This window comes from Monodelphis domestica, chromosome 1 (assembly GCF_027887165.1).
Source record: "Monodelphis domestica isolate mMonDom1 chromosome 1, mMonDom1.pri, whole genome shotgun sequence".
NCBI lineage: Eukaryota > Metazoa > Chordata > Mammalia > Didelphimorphia > Didelphidae > Monodelphis > Monodelphis domestica.
In genome coordinates, this window is record NC_077227.1 from 346,572,210 (window position 1) to 346,589,073 (window position 16,864).

A 16,864-nucleotide genomic window follows, 5' to 3' on the forward strand; every position below is an offset into this window, starting at 1 on the left:
ATGAGGACCTTGGAAGTCCTGGGGAGCAGCCACATCCAGGGCATCAGATGCAGATGAGGAAACCAAAGCAAATAGTTAAGTGATTTGTCCAAGGTGGCACAGCTAGTATGTGTCTGTGGTCAAATTTGAATTGAACAAGAGTCTTCCTGACTCCGGGAATGGTACTCTTTCCACTATGCCACCTCACTATCCTCATATTCTTTAAAGTCACCCATAATTTTATTTCTTCTTAGATCATGATATATCACAATTTCTAGACAGAGCCAAAACAGAATACTGGCATTTTTTAAAGATAGGCTTTTGTTGCAGGGAGTAAATTGAAATTGCTGAAGGTGCTTCATTATTTTCAAGCTCTTATTCAATTCTTGGCCTAAGTATAGCTGCCAACCTTCAATGCCTGCCCAAAGTTCATATAGTACTTGAAAGTCCAAATGCATGTATGGCATAATGCAGACATTCAGCACTCGGCATTTACTTGGTTTTTCCTGGATGGATTGACAGATTGATCTCTCTTAAAAAGTCATGGATCCCCAAGAGAGCCCTGTATTATTCTGAGGATTTGTGAAATCAGCACAATGTCATCTGCAAACAAAAGTATCTGGCAAACCTTACTATCTATATGGATTACCTCTTCGACTCAGAATGGCACTGAAAACACCTTTGATGAGCATAGCTCTCCCTCTTTTATGTCTTACTTGATGATACACAGAAAAATCACTGAACTAAGTTATCTCTGTGATTGTGTCCAAGAAATATTTTATGATCCCAACAGACATTTTGTTGGAAAAAAGACTTTAAATTATATTTTGATTTAAAGAATTAAAACTTTTTTGTAATCGGTTCACAATGACCACAGGGGCCTCAATGTATCCGTACCAAATCAATCATGGTGGTGGAAAGGGGTTATGAAAAGAGTTATTACAAAGGATTCTTAAATCCATATGCACAATTAAGTATGTCTTCCTCTTTCATTTTAATCACTGACAACAATATATGAAGTGTGCTAATAAATAAGCAAATTCTTTTTAGACATTTGAATATACATATGCTCTGGGATGGGAGGGGCAGGTGGTCTGCAATTATACTAGAAACTCCCAATATATAAACTCCCTCCACTGATGCAGATCAATAATTTTTATGTAACTTAGAGAAAGTTGGCAGAGGCAGTGAAAATTTAGCTTATTTGCCCATGATCACACAGTTAATATGTGACAGGGCTTGTGATAAGTCTTCCTGACTCCAAGCCCAGAACTATATATACCATACTCTACTCTACTCTACTCTACTCTACTATTCTATACTATACTATACAATTTCACATTTATTTATTGCTACTTTTGCAAATATATAACAGATGTAATTAATAAAACAATTAATTTCAAAGAATTGCTGAATTTCTAGTAGTTTTTTCTTATCACATGTTTGCACAACTAACAAATAATACTAGTATAACTATTATCTGAGCACCTATGAAACTTTTCAACACTAAAGAAGAGTCTTTATACTCAAAAAAAGGTTCAGAATCATGATTCTAGGTCTCTTGGTCAATTCTTGAACTGGGGAGGTGCTGTTAAGGGCATAAAACTATTTACAAAACTCTATTTGTGCCCTTATCTTACTTTCATCATGAATATCCTCAATACAACATAACTAATCTCAAAAGTTTCACAGAAATAAGAAAGTAGGCATATGCTGAAGTCAGTTACCTTTTAAAATATTAATATCATATTTTATTTTATTTTATAATTATCTCTGATTGAGGATATTTAGGATATTTTCCAAATTTATCTCTGAGTGCCTTTAAAATGGTGGCACTTCTATTACACTTTTTACTTTATATCTTTGTATAAGGATGGGGTCGAATTCATTTCATTAATCCAATTAATCCAGATACATATATTGAGTAAGAAAATATCTTAATCAACAAAGGTAAACAAGGCTTGGATACCTACCTAGGTGCAAAAGGAAATCTATTTGGATTAATTAAAATTGCAGACATGATTGGAACTGTGGATGAGGTATTTATCCAAACCTTGCCCCCAAGCACTTCCTTCTAAAGGGGCTGGCAAGAGACCTCTCTCTTGGCTCCTACCAGCTCAAATCTCAGATTTCTACTAGCTAAATGGCTTCATAGAGGCCACAGTAAATATGACAAAATCAGTTAGTAAATCTGAACAAACTCCCTATTATTCCTAGGGAATTTTCCCAGTTTCATTCACACCAAATGAACAACTGAAATGTGTTCTCACTAGATAAAGTATTGCAGCTAAGTGAGATGGGATAATATTGACTCTACCTCTACAGTTAATCAAATCCAGACTTTCTTCAGAAGTGTCCTTTACTCATATTATTTGTGTGCTAGTAAATGTTTAACAATCAGCACTCCAGAAAAAAAAAATACATGTGCATATGATACACTGATAAACTTAATCTGCATTATTAACAGTTTCCTTTTCACTTTCTTTGGTCTAAACAATCAACCATGCAAAAAATAAAATACCATTTATAGTTTGCCAATTTCTAAACATATCTTCTGTCAGACTCTATGTATTGGCTAGTTTTGATGACCTGCTTTTTTGTTTTCTACAGATAAGTCATTAAACATTTATTAAGCATCTATAATGTCACTATGCTAAGTGCTAGGGATACAAAAAGGAAATAATGAAAAGGAGGAAGGCACTGAGATTAGGAAGGGTTAGGAAAAGCTTCCTAAAAAAGATGGGATTTTAAATGGGACTAAAAGGAAGCCAAGATGGTCATTAGTCAGAGCAGAAGATGGACAACACTCCTGGTTTAGGGGACAGCCAGAGAGAATGGCCTGAATCAAGACATGGAGAGTCTTGTTCGTGGAATAGTCAGGAGGCCAGTATCACTGGATCAAAGAGTATATCAGGGAGTATGATGTTAGAAAAGTCAAAAGGGGGTTAAGTTGTGAAGGACTTTGGATGCCCAAAAGAGAATTTTGTATTTACTCCTGGAGGCAATGGGAAATCTGGAGTCTACTGAGTAGAGGGATAATATGATTTAATCTGAATTTTTTAAATCACTTGGGAGAATCAAGATGGCAGAGAGATGGTACATAGACCTGTCAGATCTCTACCAAATTACACTCCAAACAATTTTGATATAACACCTGAAAATGAATTCTGGAGTGGCATAATCTACAAAAGGAAAGGATGGAACAATTTCTCCTGCCTACCCTGAGCCAAGGGGAGTTCAGAGACCTTCCAGCCATGAGGCCTCCTCCAAGATGAGAGGTCTCCTAGGAGGATGGCATTTTTAGGAAAGTGAAAGGGAAAAAAAGGAATCAGCCTAAACTGAGAGAGCTCAGGGAAGACACCTCACCTGACCCAAGCCAAGACACTAAGACACCAAGATGCCCCCAGGATGCTGCCACCAGCCACATCTCCACAGCCCACGAAAAGAGACCCCAAGAGAGGATGTGATGTGAAATATATAGACCGTTTTTTACATCACTTCCTGTGTCTCACATGTACCAATGGTAGCTTAAACTTGACTTAGGACAGCCCAGGAAGTCTGTCAGTTGTTTCTTATTTGCCATTTGCTAGCACATGTCTGTCATAGGCCATCCTCCTCAACCCTTAATCCTTAAGTAGGGATGTAGACATTCCTGTTTGTTAGAATTTTAAAGATTTAATCAGGGTGGAGAAAATCTAAAATTCACACCTGAGACATTGGCTAAGTGATTAGCATAGGATGGAACCAAGACCTCTTTTCCTTTCCTTCTCACTCACTTCCTTCATCCATATACATGAATTAAAAGGAAAATATTACTAACTACCTAATCAGCTTTCTCCTCAAAATGGAAATACCATTCATAAATGTCATTTATGTGCTTAACTATAGCTATTCAAATGACTTCTTCTAACATATCCAGTTTCTAGTAAAATTAGAGCTCTGGGCCACTGTATTGCAGGAAAGAAATTATTTTAGCTTTTGTACTTTATTACAGTTACCCAAATTAAGTATGTTACTTAATCCCAAAGCAATTTAAGGTTGAAATTATACATCACTATACCACTATAGAGTGATATTTGCAATGTTTCCGTTGTCCAAATAATAATAAATCAACACCAACAACTCTATAGAAAAAATTTAGCTAGCTTTTAATTGATATATAAATAAGGAAACTTACTCAATACAATGGTCCTCTGGGTCTTTGATCCTCTTTACTGACTTACTAGATTTAATGTACATGAGATTCGAGAAGTAGATATTTCATGGCATATCCCTTTCTCATTAGTTCTCTCTGATGCCAATTCCTAAAAGGCAAGCTCATTAAATATAGTCATTTGGGCTCACCAGAGAAGCTTCTCTATACAATTATAATTCATTTACTCAACTTTGTAAACCTTCTTACAGATGATTTTAGTTAAAGAGAGAAACTGCTATTAGTGAGAGAAGAAAGATGAAGGGAAAAAGGGAAAGAGGAGGAGAGAAAGTCATAAAAAAGCAAACACTATTTGGGCCCTATTCCAGATAAATACTATGGTTCATCCAATACATTGTTTTGGGTAGTATGCATCCATTCATCAATTGAGTGACCTAAGAAGCATAGTTTGGGGAGAGCAATTCCTAGTTTCTTTGTTTTAAAGGTCCCACGTAAACTTTTAATGCATGCACTGCCTTTGTGTAAATGATCTGTTACACATGGGGGTAATAGAGAATTAATATCTCTCAAGGTTTTAAAAATAGTAGTATATTATGACTTGTGAGGTAATAACATACCAGAAGCCATAGCACAAGATACTATTTAAAATACAATTTGCTTAGTATTTTCAGAACTTCTAGCACCAGGATAAGGTAAATCAGCTTCCCCAAAGTACAAATATTATTCTCCTAGTTGCCAATATTTTCATATAATCCTCATAGGAAACTTCCCACTAAAAATAAAAGTAGGCCACCCTGCATTTATACAAAGCCATATAGTTGTTTTTACAATGCCTCGCACCCAATAAGTACTTAATGAATGTCTATTGAAAATTAATTGGTATTATTACATTTGGGTCTCACAATAATCTTCTCAGGTCATGAAAATACTATTCTTATTTTACAGATGGGAAATAAGGAGCTCAGGGAAGTATGACTTGTTCAAAAGAATACATGATATACATATATGTAGAAGCAGGACTATATAATCCATGACTCTTGACTCAGTGTTTTGTTTTGTTTTTTACCAAATCGCAAGGAAATTACCACTCCAAATGAATCCTTTCAGATTATAGCAAAACTCCCATATCCTGAAATAATACAAATGCTTCCTAGTCTCCATGAGTCAGCAGTCCACAAGCTAGGAATGACTGATTTATGTTAATTTTTTTCTAAGCAAAGAAAAAAGTAGCTGCTAATTTATCCTATATAATAGCTACTAAGATTGATGATTCCCAAACATTTCAAGTCAGAGGAACCTTTCAAGAATCAAAAATATTCACAACCCCAAAACAAAATAGAAATTATACTATTAGGATCCAAATGTGAAAATATACAGAGGTAAAAAGCCACTATAGATTTAGCAATATTTTGCAATGAATTTGCATTTTATTAATGACAATAGCATCTAGATGTATTTATGTATAATGTATTCAGTCTATAAAAGATATGTTTGCTTATTTATTATCCTAGTCACACACATTTTTAGTGTGTGGGTTCTTGGGATATATATGGATTATTTATTAATCCCTTTCAAAGTGCTGATGTCTCACAATAACATTTTTCCCCAATCCCAACAAAAGGTCCATAGCCCACAGTTAAATAACCAATGATAAACTAATTCCCCCCAAGAAGAGACAATGATAACTGCTAGGATGCTTTAAAAAAAAGAGACTGAAGAATAGACTTTGTACAAGAAAGCCATGAGGAAGTTTTACAAGATTGTACATTGGCCAAGGCAAGGAAAAAGAAGAATAAATATTTCATCTATATTTATTACCATGTGCTTTGCTTTTATCATTGTTTCAAGGAATGGGTAGAGATTTGGATAATTCTGTCTCCCAAATGTTTTTGTTATCAGGCAGACACATTCTGAAAATGATTGGCCTACTTTGGGAGTATAACCTGTACTTGTGGAAGAAAGCAAAGCTACCTAGCTAACAAAGGAATCCAACCCATGTTTTCACCTTCAATAGCAATAGATTCTACTGAACTAGAACAGAAATGACATAGAAATGAGGAAAGAACAGGAAATTCCCCAGAGAATATGCAGATATTTTTAACTATAAGGAACACACACTCTAATTACACACTATATAATGGTTATGCTTTAATTCATCACCTTTTAAGTTAAAATACAATCCCATGTAAAAAACTCCTCACTAGCAAAAACAAATTAGGTGTATTAATGATTTACATTTCTGAAGAATCCCTCAATTTTCAAAAAGCTTTACTTAAGCTTCTTTATTTCTAGTCTGACATTCTTTGAATGAAACTCAATTCAACATAATTCAATAATCCAACTCAATAAGCATCTACTATTTTTTTTAAGATACCACATCTTCCAATCTCACAAGTTTATAAACTGAGCAGTATCTTCAAATCCTAAATCTCCTTCACACCACCTAGCTATCTCAGAAGTTGCCAAATCATATCATTTCTAATTCCACAACTATCCACTCTAACCCCTCCTCTCTATTTTTATAGTGTAAAAAGGAATTCTTTATTCCTTTTTTAATTTAATGGGGGACCTGGAGGTCCTCTTACAAGAGATGTGTGGGGATTAACCAGCCCACAGTTATAGGAAGTAGAAACCATAGAGACATGAAGTGAAGTAGAGAAGAATATAAAAGGGGGCCAGCATCAGTTGGCTGGGCTGGCATTTGTTGACAGGGCTGGCAGTTGCAGGGAAGTTGGCTGCTGGAAGTGTGTTGTTTTTGGTGGATGTAAAATAAAGGCGGGCCTGAGCTTAGTGACAGGGCTATTTTGGCTTTAGCCTTTAGAGGTTTTTTTGGTTTGGCGGGAGGGGGTGGGGGGGGCTGGCTTTTGGTTTGGGCTGTTAGGTTTTTTTCCTTTCTTGAATTTTTTGGAAGGTAACTGGTCTTCATTGAAAGACCTAATTGGGGTTAGATTAAACACTGATTGGGTTGGTTTTGATTAAACTGGATTGAGTTGGAATTTGGGGGGGTAGTTGTTGTTAGTGGTTGTTATTATAGATAGATATAAACAGTTTTAGATGGTAATTATAGGTAGTTATAGGTATTTATAGGATAACTAGTATAGACATTAGGAAATTTTCTTTCTCTACCTCTTTCCTATATTTCTCTCCTTTACTATATTTATTTTACTATATTCTTTTACTATCTCTATTTTAATTAAACTAAATTGTTCATTGTTGAAAGCTACTAGAAGTTTTCTTTTCTCTGGCTTAAGGGGATAATATTAATTTACAACTCTACTATTCTCATTAAAACTTAAATTATTAAAAACTGCTCTCTTATTTTGTCAAAACTCCTAATTTAACCCTTACAATAGCATCCATCTTTATTCAGGTTTCATTGTCTTCTTATCTAAATTATTTCAGTGACTTCCTAATTGCTTTTCTATCAAGTCTCTCCAGACTTTGATCTATATTCCACACAGCTGCCAAAGGGATTTTCCTAAATAGACATTTGATCACATCACTCTTCTACTCAATGAGCTGCAGTGGATCCCTATTCCCCTGGAATAAAATATAAACTGCTGTTAAGCTTTCAAAGCTTCATGACTTGGGGGGCACCTAGGTAGCTCAGTGAATTGAGAGCTAGGCCTAGAGATGGGAAGTCCAATGTTCAAATCTGGCCTCAGACACTTCCATGCTGTGTGACCCTGGGCAAGTCATTTAACCCCCATTGCCTAGCCCTTACCACTCTTCTGCCTTGGAACCAATACACAGTATTGATTCCAAGATAGAATATAAGGATTTAAAAAATAAAAAGCTTCATGGCCTTTATCCAATCTACAATATTATTCTAGATTCACTGAATGAATGGGAAAGCAATTAGGAAGTATTTATAAGCATTGTATTTAGTATTATTAGTGATACAAATAGGAAAAATGGAAACATTAAATGTTGCACGTTAATCTATATCCCTATTTCTGTGGTATTCCAGTCAATTTCCTCATTCTGCCTTTGTCCCAAATCTGAAATTTATGTGCTTTCTCCTCGTTACCACCTCAAAGTATACCTATATTCTTTAAAGACACAACTTACACATCCCTTTCTATATGAAACTTTTCCTAAACTCCCCACCTCCAATAGCTAGTGCACTCCTTCTCTACCTACCTTGCAGTTATTTGTAATTATTGTTCTTGCAAAAAAGAAAAGACAGACAAGAAAAAAAAACTTTTGGTTACAATATCAATTGCTGAAGACAAAAATAATAGAGAAACTTTATACAGAACTTGATAACATTTTTCAAATGTAATCAACTTAAACTTTGAACCACAGTACAAAAGGGGGGAAAGTTAATGATGGGAAGAAATATATAAGAAAGTATGATCCTAGAAAAATAAATGAGACCAAAGACTTGTAGATTACATAAGACCCTTATTTCTCTTTCATTAGGGATTCCTAACCCAAGGGCAATGAACTAGTTTAACATTTTTATAACTGCACTTCAGTATAATTAGCTTCCTTTGTAACCTGATGATATATCACTTTGCGTGCTTAAAAACATTATTTGATCCAGGAATACCACTTCTAGGTTGGCATCCCAAAGAGATCAAAGATAGGGACAAAGGAACTACTTGCCCAAAAATATTTATAGCAGATTTTTGTAATGGCAATGAATTGGACATTGAAAGGATGTCTATCAATTGGGGAACGGCTGAACAAATCACGGTATATGATTGTAGTGGAATATTGTTATGCCATAAGAAATTATGAACAAAATGACCACCAAAAAAATCTAGAAAGATTAATATAAAGTGATGCAAAGTGAAGTGAATAGAACAAGGAAAATGTTGTACACAGGATCAGTAATAATGTATGACAATCAATTGTGGATAACAACTTTTAGCAGCAATGCAAGGATTCAAAACAACTCCAAGGACTTGTGATGAAGGCTATCCAACTGCTATAGAAGAAATTGATGGAGTCTGAATGTATTTCGAAGCATATCATTTTTAAATTTAATTTCCTCTATGAATTTTTCTCTAATGTAAGTGATATGTTTTTTTCACAACACAATGAATATGGAAATGTGTATCATATATACTAACATGTATAACTTATACCATATTGCCTGCTGTCTTAGGGAAGAAGAAGGGATGTGGATCAAAGAATGTCAGAAAGCAATTATTGAAAACTATATCAGCATGCAATCTGGGAAAAAATTTAGTTCAATTTTTTAAAAAACATTATTCGGAGAAGGGGCCCATAAATTTTATCAGATTATCAAATGAGTCCATAACAGAAAAGTTAGAGAACTTATGTCTATTTCATGAATACTTTCTTTTTAAAAAAATAGAATTTTGTTAGGTATTGAACAAAATGAGCATTAAATAATATTATAAAGAATAAAACTGACTACATTAAAACAGTGTAAAAGAAAAAGGCAATATGAGTGATCACTGGGGCAATTACATATAAACAGTCTGGTCATGGACTTATCTCAGGTTCAACCAAATTTTATAATAAAGATGAATAATGAGTAAAATATATCATCTATATTTTAAAGGGCTTAACACCATAAACTATTAACTAAACTATTTAAATAAGCTATTGAAAATCAAAAATTTGAATTAGACAAGAGAAATAACATCAACATTCAGTATAACTTCAACCAGAAGCTGTCAATATAAATTAATTGCTACAACAAGGAGACTAAAAGACACCAGAAAGTGCCTGAATAGACATTTGACTTACTTAACAGTTGGAAAGATGGCTGTCAAAGGTAATACCGGCCTAGAATGTAAACTAGACTGTAAAATCTGACAAAAGAAGATGATAAATAATTATGAGCAGTCTCATAAAGTTGAGAGAAGCAATGGAAGATAAAACCAGTCTTAATAAATCAATCAAAAAGCACAAATTAAGTGCTTATTATATGCCAAGCATTGTGTTAAAGAAAGTTAGGCAAAATATCCATCAATAAACATTTACTAAGACCCTCTTATGTGCTATGATAAGCACTAGAGATACAAATAAGAATCAGAAAGATAGTCCTTGTCCATAAGAAGTTTGCATAAGGGAGACAACACAAAAAAAGGAAGTAGAAAGTGGGGCAAAGGGACCAGGCAAGTGAAGTTATGATATAGAAAAGTCTAAAGGAGACCAGAAAAGTAAGAAATGAAGAAACAGCTGACCAGAGTGCCCTCCTTAAATAGAATCTTTGGGAGTTTTTGCTCCCCCCTCTAATCAGATGAAATCTGAATATCAAGGTTTATTCAATCTTGCTTGATAAAAAAAAACTTTGCAGAAAATGTTACAGAAGAAGAAATGACACTAAATAGAAGAAAACAGTCAGATTGGACCTAGTATATATATATATATATATATATATATATATATATATATATATATATATATATATATATATATAAATCTGTGCTATGGTGATAGTTGTGAGAGTACAGAAGAAATGATTTACAATATATCTTCATGTAGGAAAGATACTAAAAGTGTGGAGAAAAATCTCAGACTCTATTGCTACCAAAAAAAAAGTGTCCAAGAAAACATTGACACTTACTGACCTATGTGCCCTCTCTCTTACATCTATATCAAATCTTTAGGAAGGTTTATGAGTTGAAGGTATTCTTGATGATAGTAGGTTTCTGAAAATTATATTTAACAAAGGATCATATCTTTACCATTTCAAATGACTGAAAATATAGAAAATGGCTGTTCCAAAATGGCTTAATTTTGCACTAAGACTTTTGGAATATGCTGTATAAAATGCTTATTTACAGATTATTTTTAAGAGCATTAAAATCATTGTTTTATAGGATCTTTTAGAATAAGGTGTCGCTTATCTATTTATCAAGATCATTTGGGATTCCTTGGAAAACTTAATAATAAAAATAACCCTGTTCAAAGACCTCTAAATCAGGCAAGGTATAAAGTTGGCAAGTGTATGCTCAACAAGGGTTTTTATTGTTGTGAAAGGAAATCCAGTGCAGAATCCAGATTTAGCAAGGATTCCAAGAAGTTGTTGAGGTACTTCAGAATTTTCTATTTTTTTGAATGTTTGTGTTGATTACATCAAATCCCAAGACATTGTAGAACCTCCTGGAAGAGACCTCTAATTACCCAAAAGTTTGGCCTGTTTCTTCACAGAGGAAAAACCAAATGAATAAAAAAATTTTTATTGCTCAGACTTCGACATTCATCTGAATAGACAGCCCATAGAGTTTATCCAATAATATACATATCTGCGTCATTTCTTCCTGCTTATATAGAAACCTAACTTAAAATTAATTATGGAGAAAGGGAAGCTAGGGGGATGGAAAGAGAGGGATTTGGATATGAAATACTATTTCATGATTGAGGGTGGTGGATAGGAAGAGATTTGGCTTTCTTGACATCAGTCTCTGTTGGGTCCTGAACTAATATTAAGAGACTAAGAACTAAATTAGCTGTTTCTATTTCTAACACCCAGTTTTTACATGTTTGATCTTTTCATTCAGGTTTGGTTTGCCATAATCTCTATAAAGGACATGTAAAAAAAAACTCAAACTGGGAATTATGTGCCAGAAAAAGAAAATAAATTCCCAGGACAAGAAAACAAGAATCACATCAAAGTAAAAGCTTTATGAACTAATACTAGAAAATGCTAATCCTAAAAGGAATGCACAAAATAACACAGGATTATGCCTGGAACCATATTAGAAACCCTTCCTTCCATAAAGCCTACTAACACTATCTAAATACTGCCACTTTTTCCACCTAAAAAGCAGCCTACTACTTGCCCCTCAGTCTTAGAGTTGTTACTAAGACAGAAAGCAAGAGTTTTGTGGGGCTTTTTAAATAAAGGATACTAAAACTCAGGTAGAGCCATTCTTGTTCCCTCTATCCCACTTCCCAAAGATATTTATGCAAGAACCAAACCAAGAAGAATCTGCTTTAGCTTTGCAGTGCAAGACATAAGGTATACCCATCAGCAAATGTGTGGGGAGAGAATCAGAAAGAGTAATTGAGGAATGAAAGAGAAGGGAGGGAGTTGAAATGCCAAAGAAAGTTCAAAGAAGATAATTCAAATTGGGAGAAAAGTACAAAGCAGTCCTTCTAGGAGAAAGGCACAAGAAAACAAAAGAAGTAGTGAAAAAAAGGGAGAGGGGGAAAGAAATTAAACTATGCAAGAGAGAAAGGTAAAAATAAGAGGGGAAAAAAATATAATAGTATAGGAGTCAATAAAAGTCTTTTGGGGTGAGAGAATGAGGATTCAAAGATGACAGCTAGGTGTAAGTCTGAAGATTAGGTGAAGTAGATTGAGAATCATTGGCATAGAGTTAATAATTCAATCTCTAAGATCTTTTGAAATCACCAAATGAAATCTTATAAAGGGAGAAGAGAAATAGGCCCAGGACCTGTGGGTCATCTACAGTTAGTGACCTGGATTAAAATCCAGCAAAAGAAACTGAGAAGAAATCAGAGAGCAGAACTGAAATATTGTCACTAAAACCTAAATAGAAGAGAGTGTCAAGATGAAGAGGATTGTCAACAGTGTCAAGAGCTGCCAAGTAGTCAAAAGGAGTAAGGATAGAGATTGGTAATTTTGGAGAAGGCAGTTTAAATTGAATGATGAAGTTAGAAATCTGACTACTGAGAGTTAAAAAGAAAGTGAAAAGGAGAAGTGGTAGCTCACCAATTATAGATCACCTCTAGAAATTTAGCCACAAAAGGGAGAGATATAGGATGATACCAAGTAGGGATGGATGGATCAAGTGAGACATAGAGAAATAAAAATTTTTAATTGGAAAAAGAAATTAAATAACAAAATAAAACTTTTTAAACTAGGTTAAAATGGGAGGGGTGAAGAGCAAGAAAGTCTGTGAGGACTAGGATTACATCAAAAAAGTTTAAGTAACACTAACATAAGACAATGCATTAATTTTTAAAAGGAAAGAAAAAATTCCAAAAAAAGCAATACTGAAAAACAAATAGAAGAAAACATAAATCTAATTATTATAACATTAACCATTAATGGATTAAACAATCCAATAAAATGAAAGAATGGCAGAATTGGAAAACAAAAACCTACAATGTTGTTTACAAGAAATATATCAAGTAAAAATAAAAGACTTACATAAAATTTTAAAAGACAAAAAAATAATTTACTGAATCAAGTTTGTCTAAAAAGCAAAAGTTGGGGGCAGCTAGGTGACTCAGTGGATTGAGAGTAAGACTCAGAGATGGGAGGTCCTGGGTTCAAATATGGCCTCAGACACTTCCTAGCTGTGTGACCCTGGGCAAGTCATTTAATTCCCATTGCCTAGCCGTTACCACTCTTCTGCCTTGGAACCAATACACAGTAATGATTCCAAGTTGGAAGTTAAGGGTTTTTAAATAAATAAATAAAAATAAAAAATAAAAATCAGGATTTGCATCCATTCTATAAAATAAAGCAAAAATAAGAATGTGGAATATTATTAAATTATTTAAAATTATAACACCCTTAAAGAACCCTGAATAAATTTTTTTCATATTTTTTCATTTCTATATTCACAATATCTCTCTTCTTTATCTCTGTGTGTCTATTCTCACAGTCACAGTCCCTATTCAAGCCCTTCATTGCCTAAAACTATTAAAGAACTATTAAAATATTGTTTCTAATTGGTCTCCCTGTCTCAAGTATCTCCCCATTTCTCCATTCAAGCTGCTAAACAAAGTGCAAGTCTCTCAATGTCACTTCTACTACTTAAGCTCTATGGCTCCTTATAAATTCCAGGATCAAATATAAAATGCTTTGGTTAGCATTTTAAAACTTTCACAAATTGGCCTCTTCATTCCTTTCTAATTTTCTTATATTATACTCCCCTCCACCCCTCTTAAGCCAGCTATATCAGCCTAATTGTCCTTGCTCACAAACACTCAATCTTCTAACTCTCATTGTCCTGCAAGCCTGAAATGTACTCTTTCTACCTAACTTTCAAGATTCCTTCAAGACCCAAGTCAAATCCTATCTTCTTCAGAGGCCTTTCCCATTCCCTATTCATCCTGTGCATGAAATAACCTTCCATTTTGTTCATCTGTACATTGTTACATACATTTCCAGTGCTTAGCACAGGGTCAAACACAAAATAGGAACTTAATAAATGCTTGCTAAAAGATTAAGGTCCAAGAGGGCAGCTAGGTGGCTCAATTGATTGAGAACCAGATCCTGGGTTTATATCTGGCCTAGGACACTTCCTAGCTATGCTACTACCCTGGGCAAGTCACTTAACCTCTATTGACTCGTCCTTACCACTCTTCTAACTTGGAACCAAATCACAGTATTGATTCTAATAAGGAAGGTAAGGGTTCAGAAAAAAAAAGTTTGAAGAGCAGCTAAGTGTCTCAGTGGATTGAAATCTCAGGTTTAGAGATGGGAGATCCTCGGATCAAATTTGGCTTCAGATACGTCCTAGCTGTGTGACCCTGGGCAAGTCACTTAACACCCATTGCTTAGCCCTTACTGCTCTTCTGCCTTAGAATCATTACACAGTATTGTTTCTAAGATGGAAGGTAAGAATTTTAAAAGATAAATAATTTTTTTAAAAGGTTGAGGTCTTTGGGGGTAGTCAGTCGATTAGCAAATAAGAACCAAGTGCCAGGTGTTGGATAGAAAAAGACAGTCCCTGGAGACAAAAAAAAATTAACTTATGTACACATGATCTGTATACAGAATAAGTAGGAAAAAATTTTTCAGAAGACACTGAATGGAGTTTAGAAAGGTTTACAGTGAAAGGTGGAATTTTATTTAGGAAATGAAGGAAGCCAGGGAAAGCAATAAGTAGAGAGCTGAGGAGAAAGAACATGGAGGACAACCAGAGGAAATGCTGAAGCTGAGAGATGCTGTGTCTTATTCATAGAAAAGTCAAAAGACCAATATCATTGGATCAAAGAGGATATGGCAGGAAAGGGGGGGGGGGGTAAGAAGACTAGAAAGGTGAGAGTTAAGTCTGATGGGCTTTAAACAACAACCAGAGAATTTTGTATTTGATCTTGGAAATGAGAGTACCACTGGAGTTTGTTGAGCTGAATCAAAGAAGGAAGGGTGGTGTAACATGGCCAGACCTATGGGAATGGTTTAGTTTTTTCTGTGTATCCCCAGCACCTGGCAAAATGTATGGATTATAATAGGCACTTGATGCTTCTTTAACTGAATTGAATTGTATCTTAACTGAAGCCTCGTTTTGCCACAAAGTGATCTTTTGACTTTACTTAACCTCTCAGTGCCTCATTCTACAAATGAGTGAATAAAAGAAAAATTATTCACTAAATATGCATTATGTGCAAAGCACTATGTTATGTGCTGAAAACACAAATGCAAAAGAAAGGGTGTTCATGCTCTCAAGAAACTTATATCCAATACATGTACTCAACACATAGAGAGGAGTGGTAACCTTGGGAACGTGATGGCAGACTAAGGTAACTGTTGTCCTTTATAGAAGCTTTGACTGGACTCCTGAATGGAGGGTTAGTAAAGAATGTAGGACAGAAAAGCAAAATGAAAGGATTTCATGATATCACTTCTAAGGTCCCTTCCAACTCTAAATCCTATGACTCATTCATCTCCTCTTGTCTTACACATTGGCAAGTGAGTGCAAAAAGTAACAACCATTCAAGCATTCCTTTTATTTCCTGTTGCTTCCCAAGAAAGTTGTTTTATAGGCTCCAACTTCCCAGAGAGCCCTCAGAAGTCTCTCCTCAAAAAGTTTCGTGGGAGAAGGAAGACTCATAAGTTAAAAAAAAAAAAAAACTCCAGCAGGTGGGGCAAAGAGCGAAAACCTTAGGAGTTTTCTCTCCCGTTCATTCATTTGCTCATTAAGCAACAACTCCTAAAGACACTATCCCCATCTCAGAGAATTTAGTCTAAACTTAAAAATAAGACATATAGGTAAATATACCATACAGTGTAGAATATGAAAGTCTCTATGAGGCACAGTCGAAGTGCAATGACATTTCCCAGAAGGGAATGATCACTTCCAGTCTCAGAAAGAAGCGAAAGGGGAACAGCATCTCCCAGTCCTCTCTACCTGACAGTTCAGTTAGGGGAGGAAGGCAGGGAACGATTGGCAAGAGTGTGGACTTGCCCTCGGTCTCACAGCTACTAAGTGTTAGAGCAGGCAGGAAAACAACCATACATAGTCCAAGTGAGGACAAAGAATCAAAAGAACAAGAATTGCTACTTCTTTACCTTTCTGAGGAAGCTGGATACTACTTGCTCAAATGGATATCTGTACACTTGGTGCACATCCACAGTGACTCCCATTTCTGCAGAGGATGGTCCCTCCAGGCCAACCAGTCGGTCCTTCTCTGAGCCCCACAGGCCCAGCCTGTCTGACTGTTCACAAGCCTCCCGGGCTCAGAGTCTAAGCCTGCAGGCACAGCCACGCTAGTGGCTGATAGAGTTCGGGGTTTTTTTTCCGCCTTTTCAAACTTCTAAAACTTTATTGGTTCCTCAGAGAAACACTTCGTTGCAGGTCCTCCCCTTTGGCTGAAGCTGGAGAAGGCTGGCCAAAGAACTGAAATCGGGATTAGGGGGATTTTTGCTTTTCCCTAAACCCTAACTCTCTGGGCCAAGAGAACAGAACCCCCTGCCGCTCCTAATTCTTTTCTTCTCTCAGACTGCAAACAGAACTTGCTCTTTGTAGCTGCTGTCCCACTTAATAGGATTGTTAATGGTATAAGCAGTCTGGGATGGAATGATGGATGGGTATACCACCCTCA

The 16,864-nt window shown here is 35.3% G+C and overlaps 1 protein-coding gene across 2 annotated transcripts in view; it reads right to left on the minus strand.

Annotated features, from left to right (window-relative positions):
- PRELID2 (PRELI domain containing 2) overlaps nt 1-16,547 on the minus strand; it is a 95,952-nt gene extending 79,405 nt beyond the window's left edge. For both annotated transcript variants that reach the window (XR_001626560.2, XM_007473825.3), the window contains exon 1: nt 16,332-16,547. Coding sequence is in view for 1 of the 2 variants with exons in the window: in XM_007473825.3 (XP_007473887.1) it covers nt 16,332-16,406 (75 nt within the window). In the remaining variant the exon portion in view is untranslated. The remainder of the gene's footprint in view (nt 1-16,331) is intronic.
- Between the last annotated feature and the right edge of the window lie 317 nt (nt 16,548-16,864).